Source organism: Lytechinus variegatus, chromosome 14, assembly GCF_018143015.1.
Source record: "Lytechinus variegatus isolate NC3 chromosome 14, Lvar_3.0, whole genome shotgun sequence".
In the NCBI taxonomy this organism is placed as follows: Eukaryota; Metazoa; Echinodermata; class Echinoidea; order Temnopleuroida; family Toxopneustidae; genus Lytechinus; species Lytechinus variegatus.
The window spans coordinates 8,087,178-8,106,956 of NC_054753.1; the positions used below are offsets into that span (position 1 = coordinate 8,087,178).

Below are 19,779 nucleotides of genomic sequence, written 5' to 3' on the forward strand. Positions count from 1 at the left end.
CGGGCTGAAGACGAAGAAAGCAGTGCATCATGCAAATTGGAGGGAGGGGTAAGAAGGGACAAGATGAATCAGGCCACCCCCATTCAACAGGGACAAATCTGGGGGCCGATTCATAAAGCTGTTCGTAAGTTAAGAGCGACTTTAAGAACGACTTGTGATCCTTTCTTACGCGCTAAACCATCGACTACGGTGTATACCATTTACCAAAAGAAAGGATCACCAGTCGTTCTTATAGTCTTTCTTATCTTACGAACAGCTGTATGAAACACCCACCTGGATTTAAAATTATAGACTACTGGTGGGTATTTCATAAAGCTGTTCATAAGTTAAAAATGACTGGTGATCCTCTTTCTTATGGTAATTGGTATATTCATTGGCGATGGTTTAGCGCGTAAGAAAGGATCACGAGTCGTTCTTAAAGTCGCTCTTAACTTACGAACAGCTTTATGAAATGGCCCCCTGGTCCATAAATAAAACATAATAACATGAATAAATGGGGTGTGCACCTCTTTGCTTGCATGGCTCCATCAATGAGGCTATCCTTTCTTCCTCTTAACTCTTTGTCCGCCAAGTTCGCCGATTGGCACACTTGCTGCTTCGCCAAGTACACCGATCGGCACAAATCTCACGACAATCCGATTACATTGATTTACACAATGCTATCAATCACAAAAGCTAAGCTCCCTAAGCTGCACTTCCTGCCTTGCCATCGAAAAAAATAGCCTAGGCTTAGTGTATTGAGCCTGTACTATTATTATTTGACAAAGGGGTTATAAGTAGCTTGTTCTCATATTTTGTAAAAATCTGGGAATGAATAGCCTGTACACTTACAGTTTGCCAATTGAAATTTGAAGGTTTCCATTGATCAGAGATATATCTTCTAAACATGAGTAAATAATTATGGAATATACATCAATAGAAAGCTAATTTCATACTCTACAACTTTACTGAGAACATTTTTCTGTAGGAAAAAGCATAAAAAAGTTACAGCCATGTAAACTACTCATGCAAATCCAGAGCACCCATTTCTGGTGTCCACAGAACTAATCCGGCAATAGGGGATTCCGTGCACGGCGGACAAAGAGTTAATACCAAATGAACTCTCAATCATAGAGAAACATATTTGTCTCATTTTTACCAGCATCGACAACCACTTCAACAGATTCTTCTGAGGCAAAGGTCAGAAATAAAGCTTGAAAGCGAACCATCATCTCATCATCAGATTCTTCAAGTGCCACCATCACACATAGACATCCATCTGATGGGGAATTTCCCCTGAACTCTCCACATCCGGAAACTTGTCATGCCAACTGCTTGGATGTTCAAAACCTCCTTAACAGATGGAGAGGTACAGTGTCTGTGAAACTTTTAGCATGAACCGGTCCTTGACTTCCTCACGTATAACCACTCAAGAACAGAGGCCCCTCCCACTCATCCTAGTGGTCACAGGAGGTTGGGTGTATCTCTATTTTAGAGTAGTTTCTCTCATCTTGAATCTTTGCTTGATCAGACTGGTAATGAACTTGATACTGCTTTCCCTGCTAAAGAGGTGAACACTTTGGTGAAAAACTTGAGTCCAGTCTGACCACCAGGGATGTAGCTCATCACATACCTGTGAATCAAAGAATTAGAAATACTTTCACTCAAGGGGTCGTGTCAAAGTTTCTTTCAAATCATCTTCATTTTTTAAAATATTTTTTTAAAGAGTACACACTGTTACCAAGAACAGCATCTCCATTTTTTTGGATGTAGGATAAAAGAGCAATGTTGATTAGGCCAGGCATTAGACCACTCAGCCATGACACCTCCACAAAACTTGGCTTTATACTATAGATTTTATACAATTTTTCTCCAATATTGAAAAGGATTTATGTCTCAAGAGATTTGATAATGTATTAAGAGTTGTGAAATTTATCAAGAATAAGTTATAGTCACAAGAACTCAATATTTTTTGTACATTTTCTCTTAAAAGTTCAATCCAGACTCCATACTAATAAGTTCAATCATGGGAACTACATAAAAAAGCTCACCAAATTAGGGCTAACATTTGAAGAATTGCACAAACGATTGTCATAATGGTAACTTGTTTCTGAAAGAGAAGACAAAACAATGGATTATAAAAAGAATAATGGATTATCATGTCTATAGAGTTATACATATCAAATAATTAAAGACAAATTGATATCACTCATTGGTTGTTTTGTGAAGGAGGCATTTTCTATGCATGTTTGTTTTTTTTTTTGTTTTTTTTTGCTTCTCTCATTCTCTCTAAAGTGCATAGACTTATCACTGAGAAATGCACTAAATAATTTCATTATCATTATTATCCCCATACAGAAATTTATATGATAAACAGTGCTTCTTAACCCTAAAAAGACTGGGGGAGCTGATTCAGCCACCCCCTCAACATTTTTTGTGAAAAATCAGCCACATGAAATTTGTTGACCGCGTCGCTCACCGACGTCTAGCGCAACTTTTGAGACCAAATTTGCGACCCCGTGCATGCAGACCCAAAATTGCACAAAAACATGAATTTGTGTACAAATCCAATGCAAATAAGAGTTTTTAGCCAAAATTCATAAATGTATGATTTTTCTTTTTACTGATTGAAATCAATTAATTTCATCTTACTTATTGTCCAAAAAAATTCCCCAACAATTTCCATTGAAAAAAACAATTAAAAACAAAAAGTAAAAAAAAGAAACATATGTAAGAAATTTAGAAAACTATAAAATACATAAGAAAATAAATGTGATTTTTAATTTTTTCGTAGTACATTTGATCATCATAAGATTCATATAAAGTGTCTGTGTACCAAAAATTAGCATTTTAGTTGCATCATTTAGTTAGTTAAAGCAAAAATTTTGATTTTACGCATTAATTAGCAGTTAGCAATGAGATTTTTCGCACAATTTGATCTTGCAGTTTTGTAGATTATGCCATGGGTAATGTGCGTGCCAAGTTTTGTCGCGATCTGGCAGAGATCAGTCTTCTTAAGCGTCAAAATAGCCGAGTCTATTTAGGGTAAAGCATGGGATGGGTAATCAACACCATTCTTTTATTTTGTTTATGACAGTAGAATAAAAATAGATATTATCAGAAAAATTCATGTGAAAGATTTGTGTAAATTACAATAATACATAAAAAAAACCATAACAGACAGCTTTTTCCCCATTTAAAGAATCAGAAATCGATCTTTTTTTAAACCCATGAGCAACTTTACAAACAGCTTCATGTATCATGAAACACCATCCTGGGGTATGTTGCAAAAAAAAAGGTTAGAATAATAAATCTACAATAAAATTTAAAAGATCGGGGGAGGTGAATGGAGACACAAGTGATACCCCTCCCCTCATCATTGTAAAAAAATGTACCACCAGTTTTTCAAAAAGCCTTCCATATTTGAAGATTTGGATACCCTTTCTCAAGTTCCCTTTTACAAAATTATGGATGCACCAGTCAGTGTAAACAAAAAAAATGGCTAAAGCTGGTTCCTGCTAATTCATCTTTTAATCTGAATGCCTGACAGATAATTAATTATAAACTAGGCCCGTTTCGGGTACACGTGTACACGCACGGTCAAGTCAGTGCACGTGTACTAAATTCCATCACCGTGTACACGGTAGCATCTGCATAAACAAGCTCACAGCCTCACATTAAATCTTAGTTCTCAGACACTGCACATGTTTTAATTACTAATATGTCAACATATTTCAATTAATCCAGAGTGAGTTCACTTCCAAAATCGCCAATTTAATCCACATTCTTTCTGGAGACTCACGTTTTTGTACCACGAAATCGGCACGAAATGGGTCTGCTCCGGTCTCAAAAGCTCGAAAGCGTTGCTCAATCACACTCAGAGTCAATTTGAGAATCACCAATTGCGATAGCGATCATCGCTACAACTTACGTGTTATACGCTCGCACACAAGCCTACAAACAAACGCTCTTCAAATTGGCAACATAATGAAAATTAATCGATAACTTCAGTTACACTTATTCTGCAGCGATCTGTGCATGCATGTACGGTACAGTATACAAAATGCGCATCCACCGAGTGTCGGCGATAGCTAGGGCCCTGCACTGATTTTCTTTTGCATTCTTTATTAATTTAATGCGCTGCTAAGCCGAGTAAACTTTTAATTTGCACCAATTTTTGTGGATTGATACTTCAAACTTCTCAGGTAAGCTTTAAAACCATGACTTGGGCTATATAGACCCCTTTTTATGACATATTGATGCGGGTCCGTGTCGACATGAAAACAGAACTCGCTCTCACAGTGTTTACAACGTGTACACGTGTACACGACCGAAAAACACGCCGTGTACACGTGCATCAAAAATGGACTTTCAAAACGGGTTATAAACATCATGCATGTGTTATCATAACAAGTCTTTTATGCTTTTTGCACTGCACTTTTTGTCCTAAATTGGTGGGGCTAAGGGGGGGGTCTTAGCCCCACCAATTTCCCATGGTTAAGCTTAGCCCACTTCGTTTTCACACTACGTTTTAGCAAAGTGGGCTAGCATGGTAAATAGTACGGTACTATCTGGCCCTGCAAAAAAGCAGGGTAAGCCGGCTTATTGTGGTGCTAATTGCGGTGCTAAGAGATGCAGTGTGAAAACGAAACAGGGCTAAGAAAATGTGGTGCTAAGCATTAGCCAATCACGGAAGTCGAATTGCACATTAATCACGCTCTGTATGGTAAAATCAATAATATTCATGAGCTGAGGGAAAGTCCGGGGTTAAGGCATTAACCACGGTTGAGCAGATAGTATGGGGTTAAGAAAGACAGTGTGAATTGAAAAAAAGATAGTATGGGGTTAAGGATAGTATGGGGTTAAGGAAATGCAGTGTGAAAAGCATATTTATGACACTGAACCAAAGACCCCGAAACATGAAGGTGAGAAAGTACAGTAACTTATGCTTGGGTAAAGTACTTCAAAGAAAATGTACATGCAATAATGATCTTGATTGGACATTCAGGAATTGATTGCAATGCATGCCTTTGTGTAACAAGGTCCGGGTGGGTGTTTCATAAAGCTGTTCGTAAGTTAAGAGAAAACATGAGACCAACAGGTGATCCTTTCTTCTGGTAAATGATATTCACCATTAAATGTTCATTGGTGTTTAATCAGTATGTAAGAACGATTCACTAGTCATTCCTAAAGTTGCTCTTAACTTTACGAAACCGCCCCCTGGAGTTTGAATAAACCATAAAGAACATGAGATTTTACTTACAATCATGGAGAAGTAAAGAGTAGCAAACATTGTGCCAAAATATGTTGCTGTGAATGGGAACCTCTGAGCAGAACAAAGGTGTTTCAGATGATTCATTGGACCCCAAAGGAGAGAAAAACTGAAAGAAAGAAAAGATACGAACATATTAAATACAAATATTAAATTAACCAGACATTAATTTTCGATTCTTGTGGAGAGCACATCAAAAAATTGATCCCTAACATAAGACATAACAAAGCTATATGGAGACTACTAAAAAATTCTTTGTCAAACATGTATGGTTTGACATCTATACTTTCAGCTTCATCAGAAATCTGGAGAGCATTTTATAAACATTTTGTCCATCAACTAGTCAGAGCTGATAACTTTGATTAATTTTGACTAGTTTGAGAAGCAATATCACTGTGGTATCAGTCAGATAAATAAGGACTCGTCAAAAGAAGAAAAGGGGGATGATCCTGTATCTCTGGCTTGAGACATTGCAGGATCTTCTTCACTGATCTTCCTTTTAACTTGCCATAATAATCAACTTTTTATGATTTGGGGCAACAACGGGAAGAAAAGACATAACTTATGAAAAGCATGACCCAGGGGTCGTTTCATAACGCTATTCGTACAGAAGTTATGCATGATTCTGCAGTCTACACACGGCCCTTTCCTGAGCTATATACCCATGTCACAAACTTTGCACCAAAGAGTATGTTCCGGACGTGCATAAATTTACAAATTTATGAAACACCACTCTCCAAAGGTACATTTCCCTCGAGATAATACTTCCCGTCAGTGCTGTGCACTTCGGTAACATTATAATCCATTGGGAAAAATATAACTCCATCTGGGAAATGACCATTTGCGGCGGAAGCCAAACATTTTAGGAGGGGACAACAAAAAACTTTTTGACAAGCAAAAAAATAAAAAGGTTCTCAACCCAAAAATTTTAGGGGGGACATAGGAAAATAAATTGACAAGCAAAAAAAAAAAAGGTCATCAACAACAAATTTAGGGGGGGACCGTCCCCCCTCCTCAAATTTAGGGGGGGACACGTCCCCCCCCCCCCCCCGCTTCCGCCGCCTATGGAAATGACAACATGTTATATTCACACTAAAGGGAGACAATATATATATACACACACATATATATATATATATAGATATGTCTATTTTTTACCTGCTGACAGAGAAGAGGCTACCCAGTGTGTAGAGAAGAGCAAATTTTCTTGGTTTGACGACGATGAGAGGAGCAAAGGTCCAGGCCAATACAAAGCAGAACACACCAGCCAGAAGGCACCCAACAAATCCCATGATCCTCTGTTGCCGATTCTGTAAAAAAAATAACATTAAATTCTACTTTCATATCTTTTATGAATTACCTTTAGGCCTACCTATATTTATTTATTTATTTATTTATTGAATTTCAGGCAGCAGAAATAATTATTATAGTAGCTGCATAATAGAAATGCTGTGTTATTATTATTTATTCTTGAGAGGGGATGAGTTTTCCTTTCATATTTTCTTGAAATTCGTTTTCTGAGTATACATGTTTTTCCCTTTTGCAATTTATACTTGTTGCTACGTCTGGTAAGCACCTGGCAAGGAGTTTTCAGATATTCAAAAACTTGCGTCTCTCAAAGTAATGCACTATCCTTAAATCACAATAGAAATGTGAGCAACCTAAAATCCCTGTCTTTTAATGAAGCAAACTAATATCAATTGCAATTCGAGTTTGATTTGAAGCTACATGTATTACAACTCTTTGTATGGCAAGTCCTACTTGCCATCTTTTCAAGCTTGAGTGATGTTAGCCCCGTATGTCAGTAAATGGCAAACGATCGGGGAGCTGAAAGGAGTTAAGGGAAATGGAGACACAAAGGACATCTCCCCCTCCCCGCTCATCATTGTAAACAAATATACCACCCAGTTTTTAAAGGGCCTTCCTTATTTAAAGAAAAAGATACCCTTTCTCACGTTCCCTTTTACAAGATCATGGATGTACCAGTCAGTATAAAAAAATATGGCAAAAGCTTGTTCTTGCTTATTAATCCATTCCCATCTACGTCCCATTTTATACTTGCTATAGTAACAAATATATAATTTTATAACAAGTTTATCATCAGCCAATCAAATTGGATTATTAAAACAAGTTTTATGAAACAGGCCCCTGTTTTACATAGCATCCCCATAAATCTTACCAAAGATGGACAGAGTGGATCCTTTTCTGCCTGAGTGAACCACCCATTGGAGTCTCCCCCGTCTTTGGCAGCATCTTTTGGTGCACCCGTCAGAAGGTTTCCTGTTGCTTCCACATCATCCTGACTGTTCTTTGAGCCAGAGAACCATGAGGTCATAGAGTTCATGGTGTTCTTGGCTCCAGATGACAGAGAGCTGCTGGACTGGGAGAGGGACTTGGAGGAGGATGAGAGATACGACTGGAGATCCGATTTTAGATCCGCCATGTTGTATTTATTGATTATCCTTTTATGATAAAAAAAAATGTTTGAATAAGAATAGTTAAAGAAGTTCCCTCCCAACATGTGTGCAATTAAGAGAATTTGACTTGATAAGTTTAAAATTTATATATGGAAATGATTCCCATTTTTGTAAGTGTTCATTAAAGTGATTTTTAAACTGTCTCCAAATTTTAAGGTCAAGTAAGAGGCAATGACATCCATCCATCAAACTCCAGAAATTAGAACTTTACAATCAAAAGACAAATAAAAGAAGCATCACTTAGGGAAAGACAAACCAATTCTAAATGAATTTATACCAATGAATAGGGAAATTCGGTGTGGGTGATGATATATTTCAAAGATTTTTATAAAACTCAAGTTCAACTGACATTGTCATGATTGTCAGCATAAAACAACATTATTTCAAAGATTCATAAAACTAACTCAAGTTCAATTGACATTGTCATGAGGATTGTTGTAAATAATTTGGTAGGGCCTAATCATGAAATGCAATTTAGACAATCACAAAGTTTTCTTTTAACTTTAAGTGCAATGCAATGACTGGCTGCATTCCATTTTCAACAACATTTGAAAGAAATGAAGTAAAACTTATAGAGAATGAGTTGTCGGGTGTGGATGGGTTACTGCGATGGTACAAGACAGTGACAACAACTATAATACTCACCTGACACTTGCACAACGATGCCACAAGGTAGATACAGACAACAGGTTCAATTCTCAGACTTCTAATAAGTAATATTAACAGGTTGACCACGGCGCCGAGTGGGGAGCTTTTCTGGGATGCAGGTCCTCACTCGATGGCGTCTCGGGGTCTTCTCTCTATGATGTCTCCACGGTGTCTACTCTGGAACTCTTCTCAGCACCAGCTTGTGTACGTGCTGTGCAACGCACACACGTACGTAGCAGGCGTAGGAGCATATAACGGCTCCTCCAATGAGGAGTGCTCCTCGCCTACACACAGCACACACACACGGACTTAATACATACATTGTACGTAGCAGGCGTAGGAGCATATAAAGGCTTCTCCAATCAGGAGTGCTCCTCGCCAACACACAGCACACACGGACTTAATACATACATGAACATAGATCAATACATAGACTTATAGTTATACACATATTAATACATATAGGGTACTGCATGTACATGGCCCAATTACTACATTCCTCCCGGTTCCATCAGATTGCGACATATATTGTGCAATCTCAATAGATATAAACAGATATGAAGGAACCTGACAGAAGAATGTAATATATGCCTATATGATTAAAACTGATTAAATACACGACATCAATAAAATGCCTCCGATACCGTACACATAAAGTGTGATCTGAGCTGGACATAGAATTATTCAATAACAATCTTTCATTTAGAAAAAGATTGCTGGTCCAGCAAAAATAAATCTCATAATACTAGAGACCAACAAATATATACTTGTAGTTGCATGGAGGAACAAGAACAAATGGTGGTAAGTATTCATCTGGCCAGGCGGGCCCAGTCTGGTCTACAGTGTATGTATTGATCTTATTTCGTGCAAGTCTGAAAGAAGATGTTCAGCCTTGCCAGCAATTTACATAAAAGATTCTTTAAGTTGAGCTGTTAGTCTGTTCTTTATATTTAAGGCGTACATTTGGCTGGAGCTCTGTTACCAATTAATATAGGCCTTTACAATGTGACCTTTACAAATATGATATATGATTGGTAATATGTTTGAGCTCTTAAAAACATATGTAATGTAAGGATAATTCAACCAGATCTGATGCAAATTTATTATAGCAACCTGGACTTGACATACATACATAGTATTTTCCCTTGAGAAAAAACTACTTCTATAATAAAGTCCTGTATGACAATATTTCCAGGGTTGTATATAAAGCCTTATTTGCATACAAGGTAAAGGATCTATGGTTGAAATATCTATATCTTCATGAAGTATAAAATATATACAAATATGATAAAAGAATTATCTATTGCATAACCAGTGTTTGCACATATTACTTCATATGTCACCTGAAGAGGTAAAAACTATTAAAAAATAAGTGTGCCTTTACCTTCAGTGACCATTTAAAGGAAATACAATACAATGCATAACAGAAATTTCAATTGCAGGACTTTCAGCAACTGATCAAGGAGATACTACTCCATTCTTGGGGTGGTGGCCAGGGAGGAAGGAGCCATGGACAAGATAAATGAAATTGGCCATTACTTAAACTACAGACATATCTCTGGTTCCACCAGATGAGAGAACTGAGGAATTCAAGGATGGACAGCTTAGGAGGGGTACTTCCCCAAAGCAATTGCTCAAGATAACTCTGCCCATGCTTGGTATCCTCAGTAGAGGCTCGACTGTCCTCTGACACAGTTACAAGACTTACATTATCTACAACTATAGTATTTACAGTATCATCACTTACACATGTAGTATGTAGTGTTACATCATCTACACATGTGGTATTTACAGTTACTTCATCTACACTTAAGATATCTACATGTTTCACTGCTAAACGTTCTGGACAGTTCCTCTTAAAGTGTCCAGATTTGTTACATGCAAAACAAACATCACGACAAGACACCTGGGATTCAGTGTCTTCTGTCGAAGGAGAATGTGGATGCCTATTCAGCTCTGGAACAGCAATTACAGATCCCTGGACCGAGGACTGGAAGGACTTCATCTGTGCCCCTAGAGCAGATTGAATATTATCAACCTTCTCCAGATTGGGCACTCGGTCCTCCAGACTGTCCTTAAGGGAGGACTGCTGAGCATTAGAGGCAAGCCCAGAATCAACCGTATGGGTGTTTCCGGGATCCTCCTCGACAGTATCGTAAGACCTTTGTCTTGAATATTTTGGCCGATGCTGAAACCACCGAACTAAGTCAATGGCATGATCAAGATTTTGAGGACGTAATTGGATAGCGCATTTCCCCGCTTCTTGATCTAATGAACCCTGACAAAACTTGTGCACTATTTGCCTCTCAACAATCTCCTCAGGCAATCCGTCAAAGACGCGTGAAGCGTAGGATAGGACACGATCGGCCCATTCCCCCTTTGTTTCGGTTGTTGCCTGCTGCGCAAAATCGAATTGCAATTGTGCGACAGGAAATTCTTTAGAAGCAAATCTTTGCTCAAGCTTCTTGACAATATCTGTATAGGGAACGTTTATTTTGGAAGAAACAATAAGTGATGTAAAATATTTGATTGCGCTTCCCTCAAGACAAAAGCAAAGTTCACTGAGCTGTTGGGCTTGATCCCAACCGCGATCTTCCGAGTACAGCTGGAAATTACGTATGAAAGTGTGCCAACACCCTCTACCATCGAAGGTCACGGACTTGGGCAACGAGGACACTCGCGCACCAGGAGTATACCCACGAGAATAAGATCTCAGGGCATCGCAACCTCGATCTAAGAGCGGAAGCCTTGAATCCAAAGCAGATGAATGCCGAGATGATTTCAGTTCTTCTGACAATAATTTCATTTTAACAGCCAGACAGTGCATCATCATTGCCATATAACTATCATCAGCTTTGGAATGATCATTAGAAGTATGAGAGGAAGATTGTGGATATGAATCATGTTTATTTGTATTCTGAACCCTGCTGTTTGATCTGGATTCACATTGAGTATAAGGTGAATGCAGATGCAAATTATCAGCCTGAGGCTGTCTACCAGTATTGGGTTCAGCATATCTATATTGGCATTTATCAGCACATTCATATACAAGATCTGTTAAATCAAGATCAGATAAATAATGTATCCTTGAACAATCAAACTTCTCATAAACAAATTCATCTACAAAATTTCTTGAATAACCAAGCTTGTACAGATTATCTGCCAGTGAATACTCATATACGTATCCCCTACAAGTATTACGACTGTCTATAATGTCTTCAACTAATCTTTGTTTTGCTCTTGCAATGTCACTTTGCATCATTATGAATTCCAAATAAACTCAGAAAAGTATTATTGATGATCACCCTGGTGATTCAAAGGCATGTTCTTAAACATATTTTAAATGATACTTTCATAAATTCAAGTTCAATGATCTACAGTGTAAGTTATCCGAATATGGCTTGCAGATCAGTGAAAGAACTTAACTAAGTTTATAATCAATCTTGTGTCACTGAATACACTTAATGCCAAGGAAAGAGTGTAGTATGGCAATACTTGTATTGCAAGAACAATAATAATATAAGTATGTACACACTCCTGTAGCAATGGATGTATTCAGTGAAAGTATATTTACAAGTTACAGTGCAGCTTCAAGTTTCAGAAACTACACTTGTAGAATAGAATATCAAACTTCTACTTCTCTGAGTAATCGCAGAAGTGACAATAAGTTTTACTTACTCTACGACTACTAACAGAACCTAACAAGAATGCAACTTATTGAAACCTCAACAATCACAGGAGTAGCATTCAATGACACTTGTCTATTCCTGATGAATGCAATATATAAATGTCAAAACACACATTTATCCTACATCCGATTTTCTTTATTTTTCTTTTGTCTTTTTTTTTTTTAGAATGTGGATAATTAATTTAATTGGATAAGTTACCAAAATAAAAAAAAATGAAAGTGAATGGCAACAAGCCTAAAAATGACTCTACGGTATTTAAAAATCAACTTGCGCAAAATGACAGCAGTAAATTTTTAGTTTCACTGAAGGATTGAATTCTTGAACTAGAATAAAAATTTTGAAATTTTCAGCGCAAGAATGATGCTCCAAAAGTACAACAGAGCAAACCGTATGAACAAAAGTATTTTTTTTTCAAAGAAAATTGATATCAAACATTGATTCTGATATCAAAGATCGATAGTATCTGTACCTTTCACTTAAAATCAGAGTAAAGAGTTGGTTTAATTAAATTAAGTATCTTAAAGAGCTTATTAAAATTTAATTCAGTACTTCTTGTACCTTCAGTTGAGATCTAATTAAATTTACAAGAATTATTCCAAATAAAAATTCCTGATCCAACAATGCCTGTTAAAATTAATCAACTAAGAAAACCTGAATTTCAAACACAGAAAGACATTCCAGGATAACCTCCAAGAAAAATTTCCTACAATTTAAGAACTAAGGGCCCGAAATTAAATTCGAAGTCCTCGTTCAAGCAAGTGTACACCGAGTCAAAAGGCAAAGCAAAACAAAACAATTGCACTTATTGGCTCCAGGTATACACTGTCAGGAAATTACAAACACCTGAGAGATTAACAAGATTATCTGCAAAGGAAGAATCCCTAAACTATTTATATGAAGATACTAAATTTATTTGGGATCAATTAAATTCTCACGATGGATTTTTTTCTGATATGAGCTTACAAAAATCAGAAAAGACAGAACTCAGAAGCGTCAAAAATCTGAAATATATTTTAGGCATGAAAACCAATTCACAGCTCTAACTCAGCTGATAAGCTCAACTTCAAGAGGTTAAATGAATTCAAATAAATTCTTTTAATTTCCAGTAAGAGTCAAATTGATCTCAAAGACAAAAATGCAAAGTGCTACTGCACAGACACTCACGCAGGTACAGGTATACGGCTAACGTGAAGGTCGTTGGCTGGTGACTACTACTCGACACCAGACAAAGTTGGGGTGATAAAGTTAGATAGATCTAAAAACATGAAATATCAATATGGGAATATGGAATTTAGCTACACTTGCGTAAATATTGTGTCAAGAGACAATTGGCGGCTAAGTCCAGCAAATTGTCAGTAAAAACTGACGAAAAGAAAATTCATTCAGAATTTGCCTTCACGGAGACAATTACCGGCTCGTGAACGTTATCCCTGCCTGAAGTTACGGGCCAGACAGAAGTGCGTTGCGCTGGGGTTGGTTGAAAACCGCGCGACGTTCGATTAACTCAGATTAACTAATAAAGAATGATCTAATTACAAAATCGACTTCTACGAGTTCCTACTTAGAACTAATCTTCAAAATAAATCAACGGTCAATCACTATAATAGTATAAAATCAGAGTTTAGCAAATTCTAACTCTGATCGGCTGTGACTGTGTTCACGACTCTATCTCGATCGAGTGAACAATGTAGCAGTCACGTGATTGGCTCGGCAGTGATGACTCGAGCCAAGCAAGCGCAAGCGAGGCGATCGAGGGTAGATTTTTGGTCAAAAACAATCTCGAAAGATATTTCAATGATATTTGTTAATTAAGACAAATCTTTATTATCATCTAACTTTTGACCTGCTGATTTCTTGATCTCCAAGCAATATGGAAATCAAAATCAGCACATAGATCTATAAATAGCGATGATTCAATTTAGCTAGAATCAAATGACATATAAACATGCAACATGAAGAACATAGAGAATAATATATCTAAATTATCAAGAAATTAATAGCCTACCAGTTTCTCTGCAAAACCACACAATTTTGAAAAATTATGGAGCCTACACACAACCAGCCCAAACTACTAATTATTCGATATGGAAGATAAAATTATTCAGACTTCTCTTTCCCAGTCCCAACGGGTCTGACACTGGTATTGACAGAAGTCTATTCACATAAATATTTCAGACGTCTATTTTTCCAGTCCCAACGGGTCTGACACTGGAATATTTATAGAAGTCTTTTCACACAAATAATACAGACGTCTATTTTTTCCAGTCCCAACGGGTCTGACACTGGAATTATTTATAGAAGTCTATATATACACACACAAGTCTACCGAGTTGGTGAACAATTAGCAACAAGTGAATGACAATTGTAATTAGTGCAAGAAACAATCACAATATCAGATGTGATGAATGAAATGCTTTAAAGAAAATTCACAAGATGTGTATAAATCAAACAATAATCAAGAGTATATTTTTCAAGTTACAGGTAAGATCCGAAGCTCAGAAAACCCACCTATTTTTCTAGTAACAGGTAAGCTCTGAAGTTCAGAAAAAACCCACCTATAACCACCGACACAAATGTAATTTCAAGTTGGGTAAAAGTTTGAAGTAAATTCAGATTATTACTAAACTCGGCAACCAGGAGTATTAAAACTTCTAACACTCTTTCTGCCACTCAATGTGTATAGAACTGGTTGTAAAAACACTTGCTGAATGTCGATAGAAAAATATACTGGAAAATGTATAAAAATCTATGAACAGCAACTCTACGCCCTCAAAATATTGGTACACTGCCCGATATACAAGACTATGAAATTCTAGGAAACTAATACCATCTGGAATAATTACTGAGGATCGAGGGAAAATTGTAAGTTCAAATTAACTTTTCCAATCCAATAAATCCACCAAATACTCACACCCGACTTTTTTTTTGAAAGTGGTGTGGTGTGAATGTTCCGAATTCGGAAGAAATGTTAAAGACAATGGCGGACTACAAGGGGCGGACTAAAAATATCCAAGCCTAGTAGTAAATTCCAAAGAATTCTCAAACAAAAGCAGCGAGATGGTAAGCTACGCAAAAATATGCAAGGAACGAAATTCTTGACCGCGAGCCACACAATAGAAGAGACTCGCGAAGAATGCGATGAGAAATGCAAGTATAACCAAACAATGAATTGAAGGGCGCGTGCACCTTTGGTGTACTGTGCACAGAGAATACCACGTGCGTTGCAATGAAAATGCAACGTAGTGGACATGAAATAACTTCCTAGAAATTGCAAATATATATCAAAATCCACTTGTAACAAACAAGAAATGATATCATTTACGGAAAAATGATAAAACTAAAACTAATTGTGTGCGAGATGCATGAATATCCACGCAACCTCGGCACACAAATTAAAAATTCTCGAAAACTTCTCACTCACTCTCCGTTCGTTATTCATTTCAAAATCCCTCACAAATCAATCTCGTGAGCAGATATGAAATACGAACGTGTACGAGATGATGAAAATAAAAATGATAGGCGCACAGGACGATCCGAAATCTCGCAGCGCCAATGAAGTAAAACTTATAGAGAATGAGTTGTCGGGTGTGGATGGGTTACTGCGATGGTACAAGACAGTGACAACAACTATAATACTCACCTGACACTTGCACAACGATGCCACAAGGTAGATACAGACAACAGGTTCAATTCTCAGACTTCTAATAAGTAATATTAACAGGTTGACCACGGCGCCGAGTGGGGAGCTTTTCTGGGATGCAGGTCCTCACTCGATGGCGGTCTCGGGGTCTTCTCTCTATTCTATGTCTACACGGTGTCTCCTCTGGAACTCTTCTCAGCACCAGCTTGTGTACGTGCTGTGCAACGCACACACGTACGTAGCAGGCGTAGGAGCAAATAAAGGCTCCTCCAATCAGGAGTGCTCCTCGCCTACACACAGCACACACACACGGACTTAATACATACATTGTACATAGCAGGCGTAGGAGCATATAAAGGCTCCTCCAATCAGGAGTGCTCCTCGCCTACACACTGCACACATGGACTTAATACATACATGAACATAGCTCAATACATAAGACTTATAGCTATACACATATTAATACATATAGGGTACTGCATGTACATGGCCCAATTACTACAGAAAGTACTCTCTCAGCAATCCCGCACTGAATAATAATCAATATGATTGTGGGCATTAGACAAGACAAGACCACACACAAAACGGTACGGTGTCCACGGAACCGAACGCGCACAAAGAGCGCCCAGTATCTAGCGATTTTATCAACGTGCAATTCTGAAACGATTGTCACGGAAACATGATAACACTAGTACCAGTACCTACTTTACGCGTGCACATGACTCACACACGCCGGTCAACAAAACGACAGCAGATAATAGTCGAGGCAGACGTCATATGAATAAAATGATCATTATTTACAGTCACACATGCAGTGGAATTAATATCCTAACTCTCAGTCTCAATTATTAATGTACGATCCTGCAATGCACTCACTTAATAAACTGAAAAGGAAAAGAACAAACAGATTAGGTCTCAGACTCGGTCCAAAATATGGGAGAGGTTCCACGGGACTTCCACGTTCACACTATGAGCTGGATCTCCAGACGTTGAGATTATATATTTTGTTTCGAAAACCTAACAATGATTTAAAAAAATTGATTTAAAATCAAATTTGATTTCAATTTTACACGATTTTAGATGAGCTGTTTCATTCTAATATCAATAAGATATATTCGCGACAATGTAAACCTGGAATCGAAAATATCAAACCTTAACAAAGACTAATCTTCAAGATGTAAACAAAATAATGGCAAATGAAAATTCTGTCTCATTTTTGTAGTAGGCCTATCTTTATATGAATGAACGTCATCAAACGCAAAAAACACAACAGCAACAACAACGCCAAAACAACAGAAAGGGCAGAAGAAGACAGCAACATGAACGACCCCCCCCCCCCCATCAAAAAATAAATGAATAAAAAAAAATTGGAAAATGTAAAACTAAATATTAAAGTCAACTTTGAGCTAGTTACATATTAGATTAAGAGGAAAAGATTGAATCAGTGGAATTTTGAAAGTAGATAGATAGATAGATACACAAGGCCATACGCCCCAAGGGCAAGGAGAGCAGCCCCCTCCCCCCATGATATAAAAATTCTTCTGAAAATTTTCATAAAATTCATCAAAAGTGTGCACAGGATACTTCCATTTCACTTTAGAAAATACAAATAAGTGCCCCATGACAATCTTGGTCCCTTCCCTCTCTCGCTTTCAAGCTTTTTCAAAAATTGTGACGTATCTTCCCCTTAAAGATCTGAATTGACAAAAAAGGGGATTTCAATTGTACTATGGAACAAAGCCATCAATTTTTGGCAAAAGGCAGTATGGTAAATTTATGCTTGAATGGAGCAAGATATCTGCTTAGTTCCGGATGGGACGGTGAACTTTTCCTCAAGAGGTACTCTAGCTAGGCTGAAAATTATGTGACTTGAACAGAAAATCTGACCAACAAACCCCTGACAATTTCATCAAAATTGGACAAGGAATAATAAAAGAATTCAAAGTTTTGCATCTGCCGTGATCTTTGGTAAAACCATTAAATCATGGGGGTAAAAGGGGTTTATCAATGCATGTCCTCATGAATATTCAATGAGCAAGCTAACGGATTATGTCATCTCCCCTCTTATTCTTATGCATTTTATCAAATGGAAATATGCTTATTCAAATTATGTCCTCTAAGAATGAAAAACTAGGACTGATTATAGATTTTTTGTGTCAGTTGGCTGAAAACTGTATTTTTAAAAGGGAGACATATTTTTACACACTTCTACTCAGTATGATACCATGTACATGTAATAAAATACTAACAGGAAATGTGGGCCATTATATCCCACTGCATGCATCTAAAATGTTTCCACAAATATTGCAGAACTTGAAAATGCAACAACTTCACTGATTTATTTTTTATCAGACTTTGATGAAATTATCAGCGTTGTGCATGTTGAAAATTACTTTTTGATATATTTCATGTGAGATGTCTCTAAAAAAGAATATATGTGATGCATACCCATCCAACAAATTCATTCAGCATTACATGTGATAACAATAAATAAACAAACTCACAATTTGTTTCTTCTGAAATATATTTCATAATTAAAAAAGTGAAAGAAAAAAAATACAGGTGCAACAATCAATAGAGGAAGAACAATACATAAACATAAGATTACTGTGTTTCATATAGCTATTAATAAAGACCAAAACACTGGTGTACATCTGTGACATCGTACTAATCAGGTGGGGGGTAGATCACCCCCCCAAAAAAAAAAAATAATAGGTTTACCACATGGATTTACGCCAGTGGACCTACTTATTCTCTGACCTGGAATGTGGAGTGCCAAGCGTAAATTCTGGCAAATAGTTATATGAATTTGTGTGAGTATATTTTATCAGAATTTTGATGAACACCAACATATTTCAACTTAATCTGTAAATAAAAATCACTTCAATGAGTGAAAAACTGACTTAGCTTGCAATATAATTCCAGTTGTTCCAGTAAAGTTATTGGTCAAGTCATTTGCGACATTAAGAACAGTTTCATGAAATAGGACCCGGTAGTCAATGACCATTCAACTCAAAATTCTATAATTCATTTACAAACAAAATAAACAAACATAATAAACAGGTATATCATTATACCCAATGTTTTCTTTTACAAGTTTCTAAAAATATATAGTTTGATCATATTTCAAATGATTCCTTTATTTCCACACAAGATAATAATGATAGTTATCAAATACTATCAAAGAAAGTCTGACATGCTATCATCAACATAAATATTCAATAAATACCTTCCAAAAGTTTACGTTTTATCAATTGATAGTGTTAGTTCATAACTTGCTGCATTGAGACCAGGGCTAGTTTTTTTTTTCAAACAGAATAGCATCATTATAAAATGAAAGAAACATCTTTCTTCTGTTCCTTCTCTTGAGAATCAAATATATGATTATATATCTTCAGGAAATATATGACAAATGTATGGTATAGAAACACCACTATTAAGACAGAAATGCCATATAAATCCGAAAACAGCAAAGACATTTATCAGCCCCACATAAAAAAAATTATTAAAGGTCAAGTCCACCTCAGAAAAATCAAACAAGCACAATGCTGAAAATTTCATCAAAATCGGATGTAAAATAAGAAAGTTATGGCATCTCAAAGTTTCGCTTATTTTAAACAAAATATTTATATGAACGAGTCAGTTATATCCAAATGAGAGAGTCGATGATGTCACTCACTTACTATTTCTTTTGTTTTTTATTGTTTGAATTATACAATATTTCAATTTTTATGAATTTGATGATTAGGACCTCCTTGCCTGAAGCACAAAATGTTAAAATAATGGAATTCCACATGTTCAGGGAGGAATGAAACTTCATTTCACATGACAATGACATGAAAATCAAAATATTTCATATTTCATATAATAAAATACAAAAGAAATCGTGAGTGATGTCATCAGTTCCCTCATTTGCATACCGACCGAGATGTGCATATAACTGTTTTGTGAAATGAAGCGAAACTTCAAAATGTCATAGCTTTATTTTACATCCGTTTTTGATGAAATTTTCAGTGTTATGCTTGTTGGATTTTTTTTCTTTTTATTCAAATCAAGTTTTTCTTGGGTTGGACT

At 36.7% G+C, this 19,779-nt stretch overlaps 1 protein-coding gene across 2 annotated transcripts; it reads right to left on the reverse strand.

The window, feature by feature from the left end:
- Positions 1-416: 416 nt before the first annotated feature.
- Positions 417-16,705, reverse strand: LOC121427540 (protein transport protein SFT2-like). Of its 2 annotated transcripts, none has more exons than XM_041623986.1 (6): positions 16,507-16,705; positions 7,431-7,713; positions 6,410-6,561; positions 5,243-5,360; positions 2,031-2,089; positions 417-1,612 (listed from the first exon to the last, which is right to left on the reverse strand). In XM_041623986.1, the coding sequence occupies exons 2-6, from the start codon at positions 7,692-7,694 to the stop codon at positions 1,507-1,509; spliced, it is 699 nt and encodes a 232-aa protein (XP_041479920.1). In that variant the 5' UTR covers positions 7,695-7,713; positions 16,507-16,705; the 3' UTR covers positions 417-1,506. The 2 variants fall into 2 exon arrangements, with proteins under 2 accessions (XP_041479920.1, XP_041479919.1); XM_041623985.1 differs by having other exon boundaries at positions 16,582-16,703.
- Between the last annotated feature and the right edge of the window lie 3,074 nt (positions 16,706-19,779).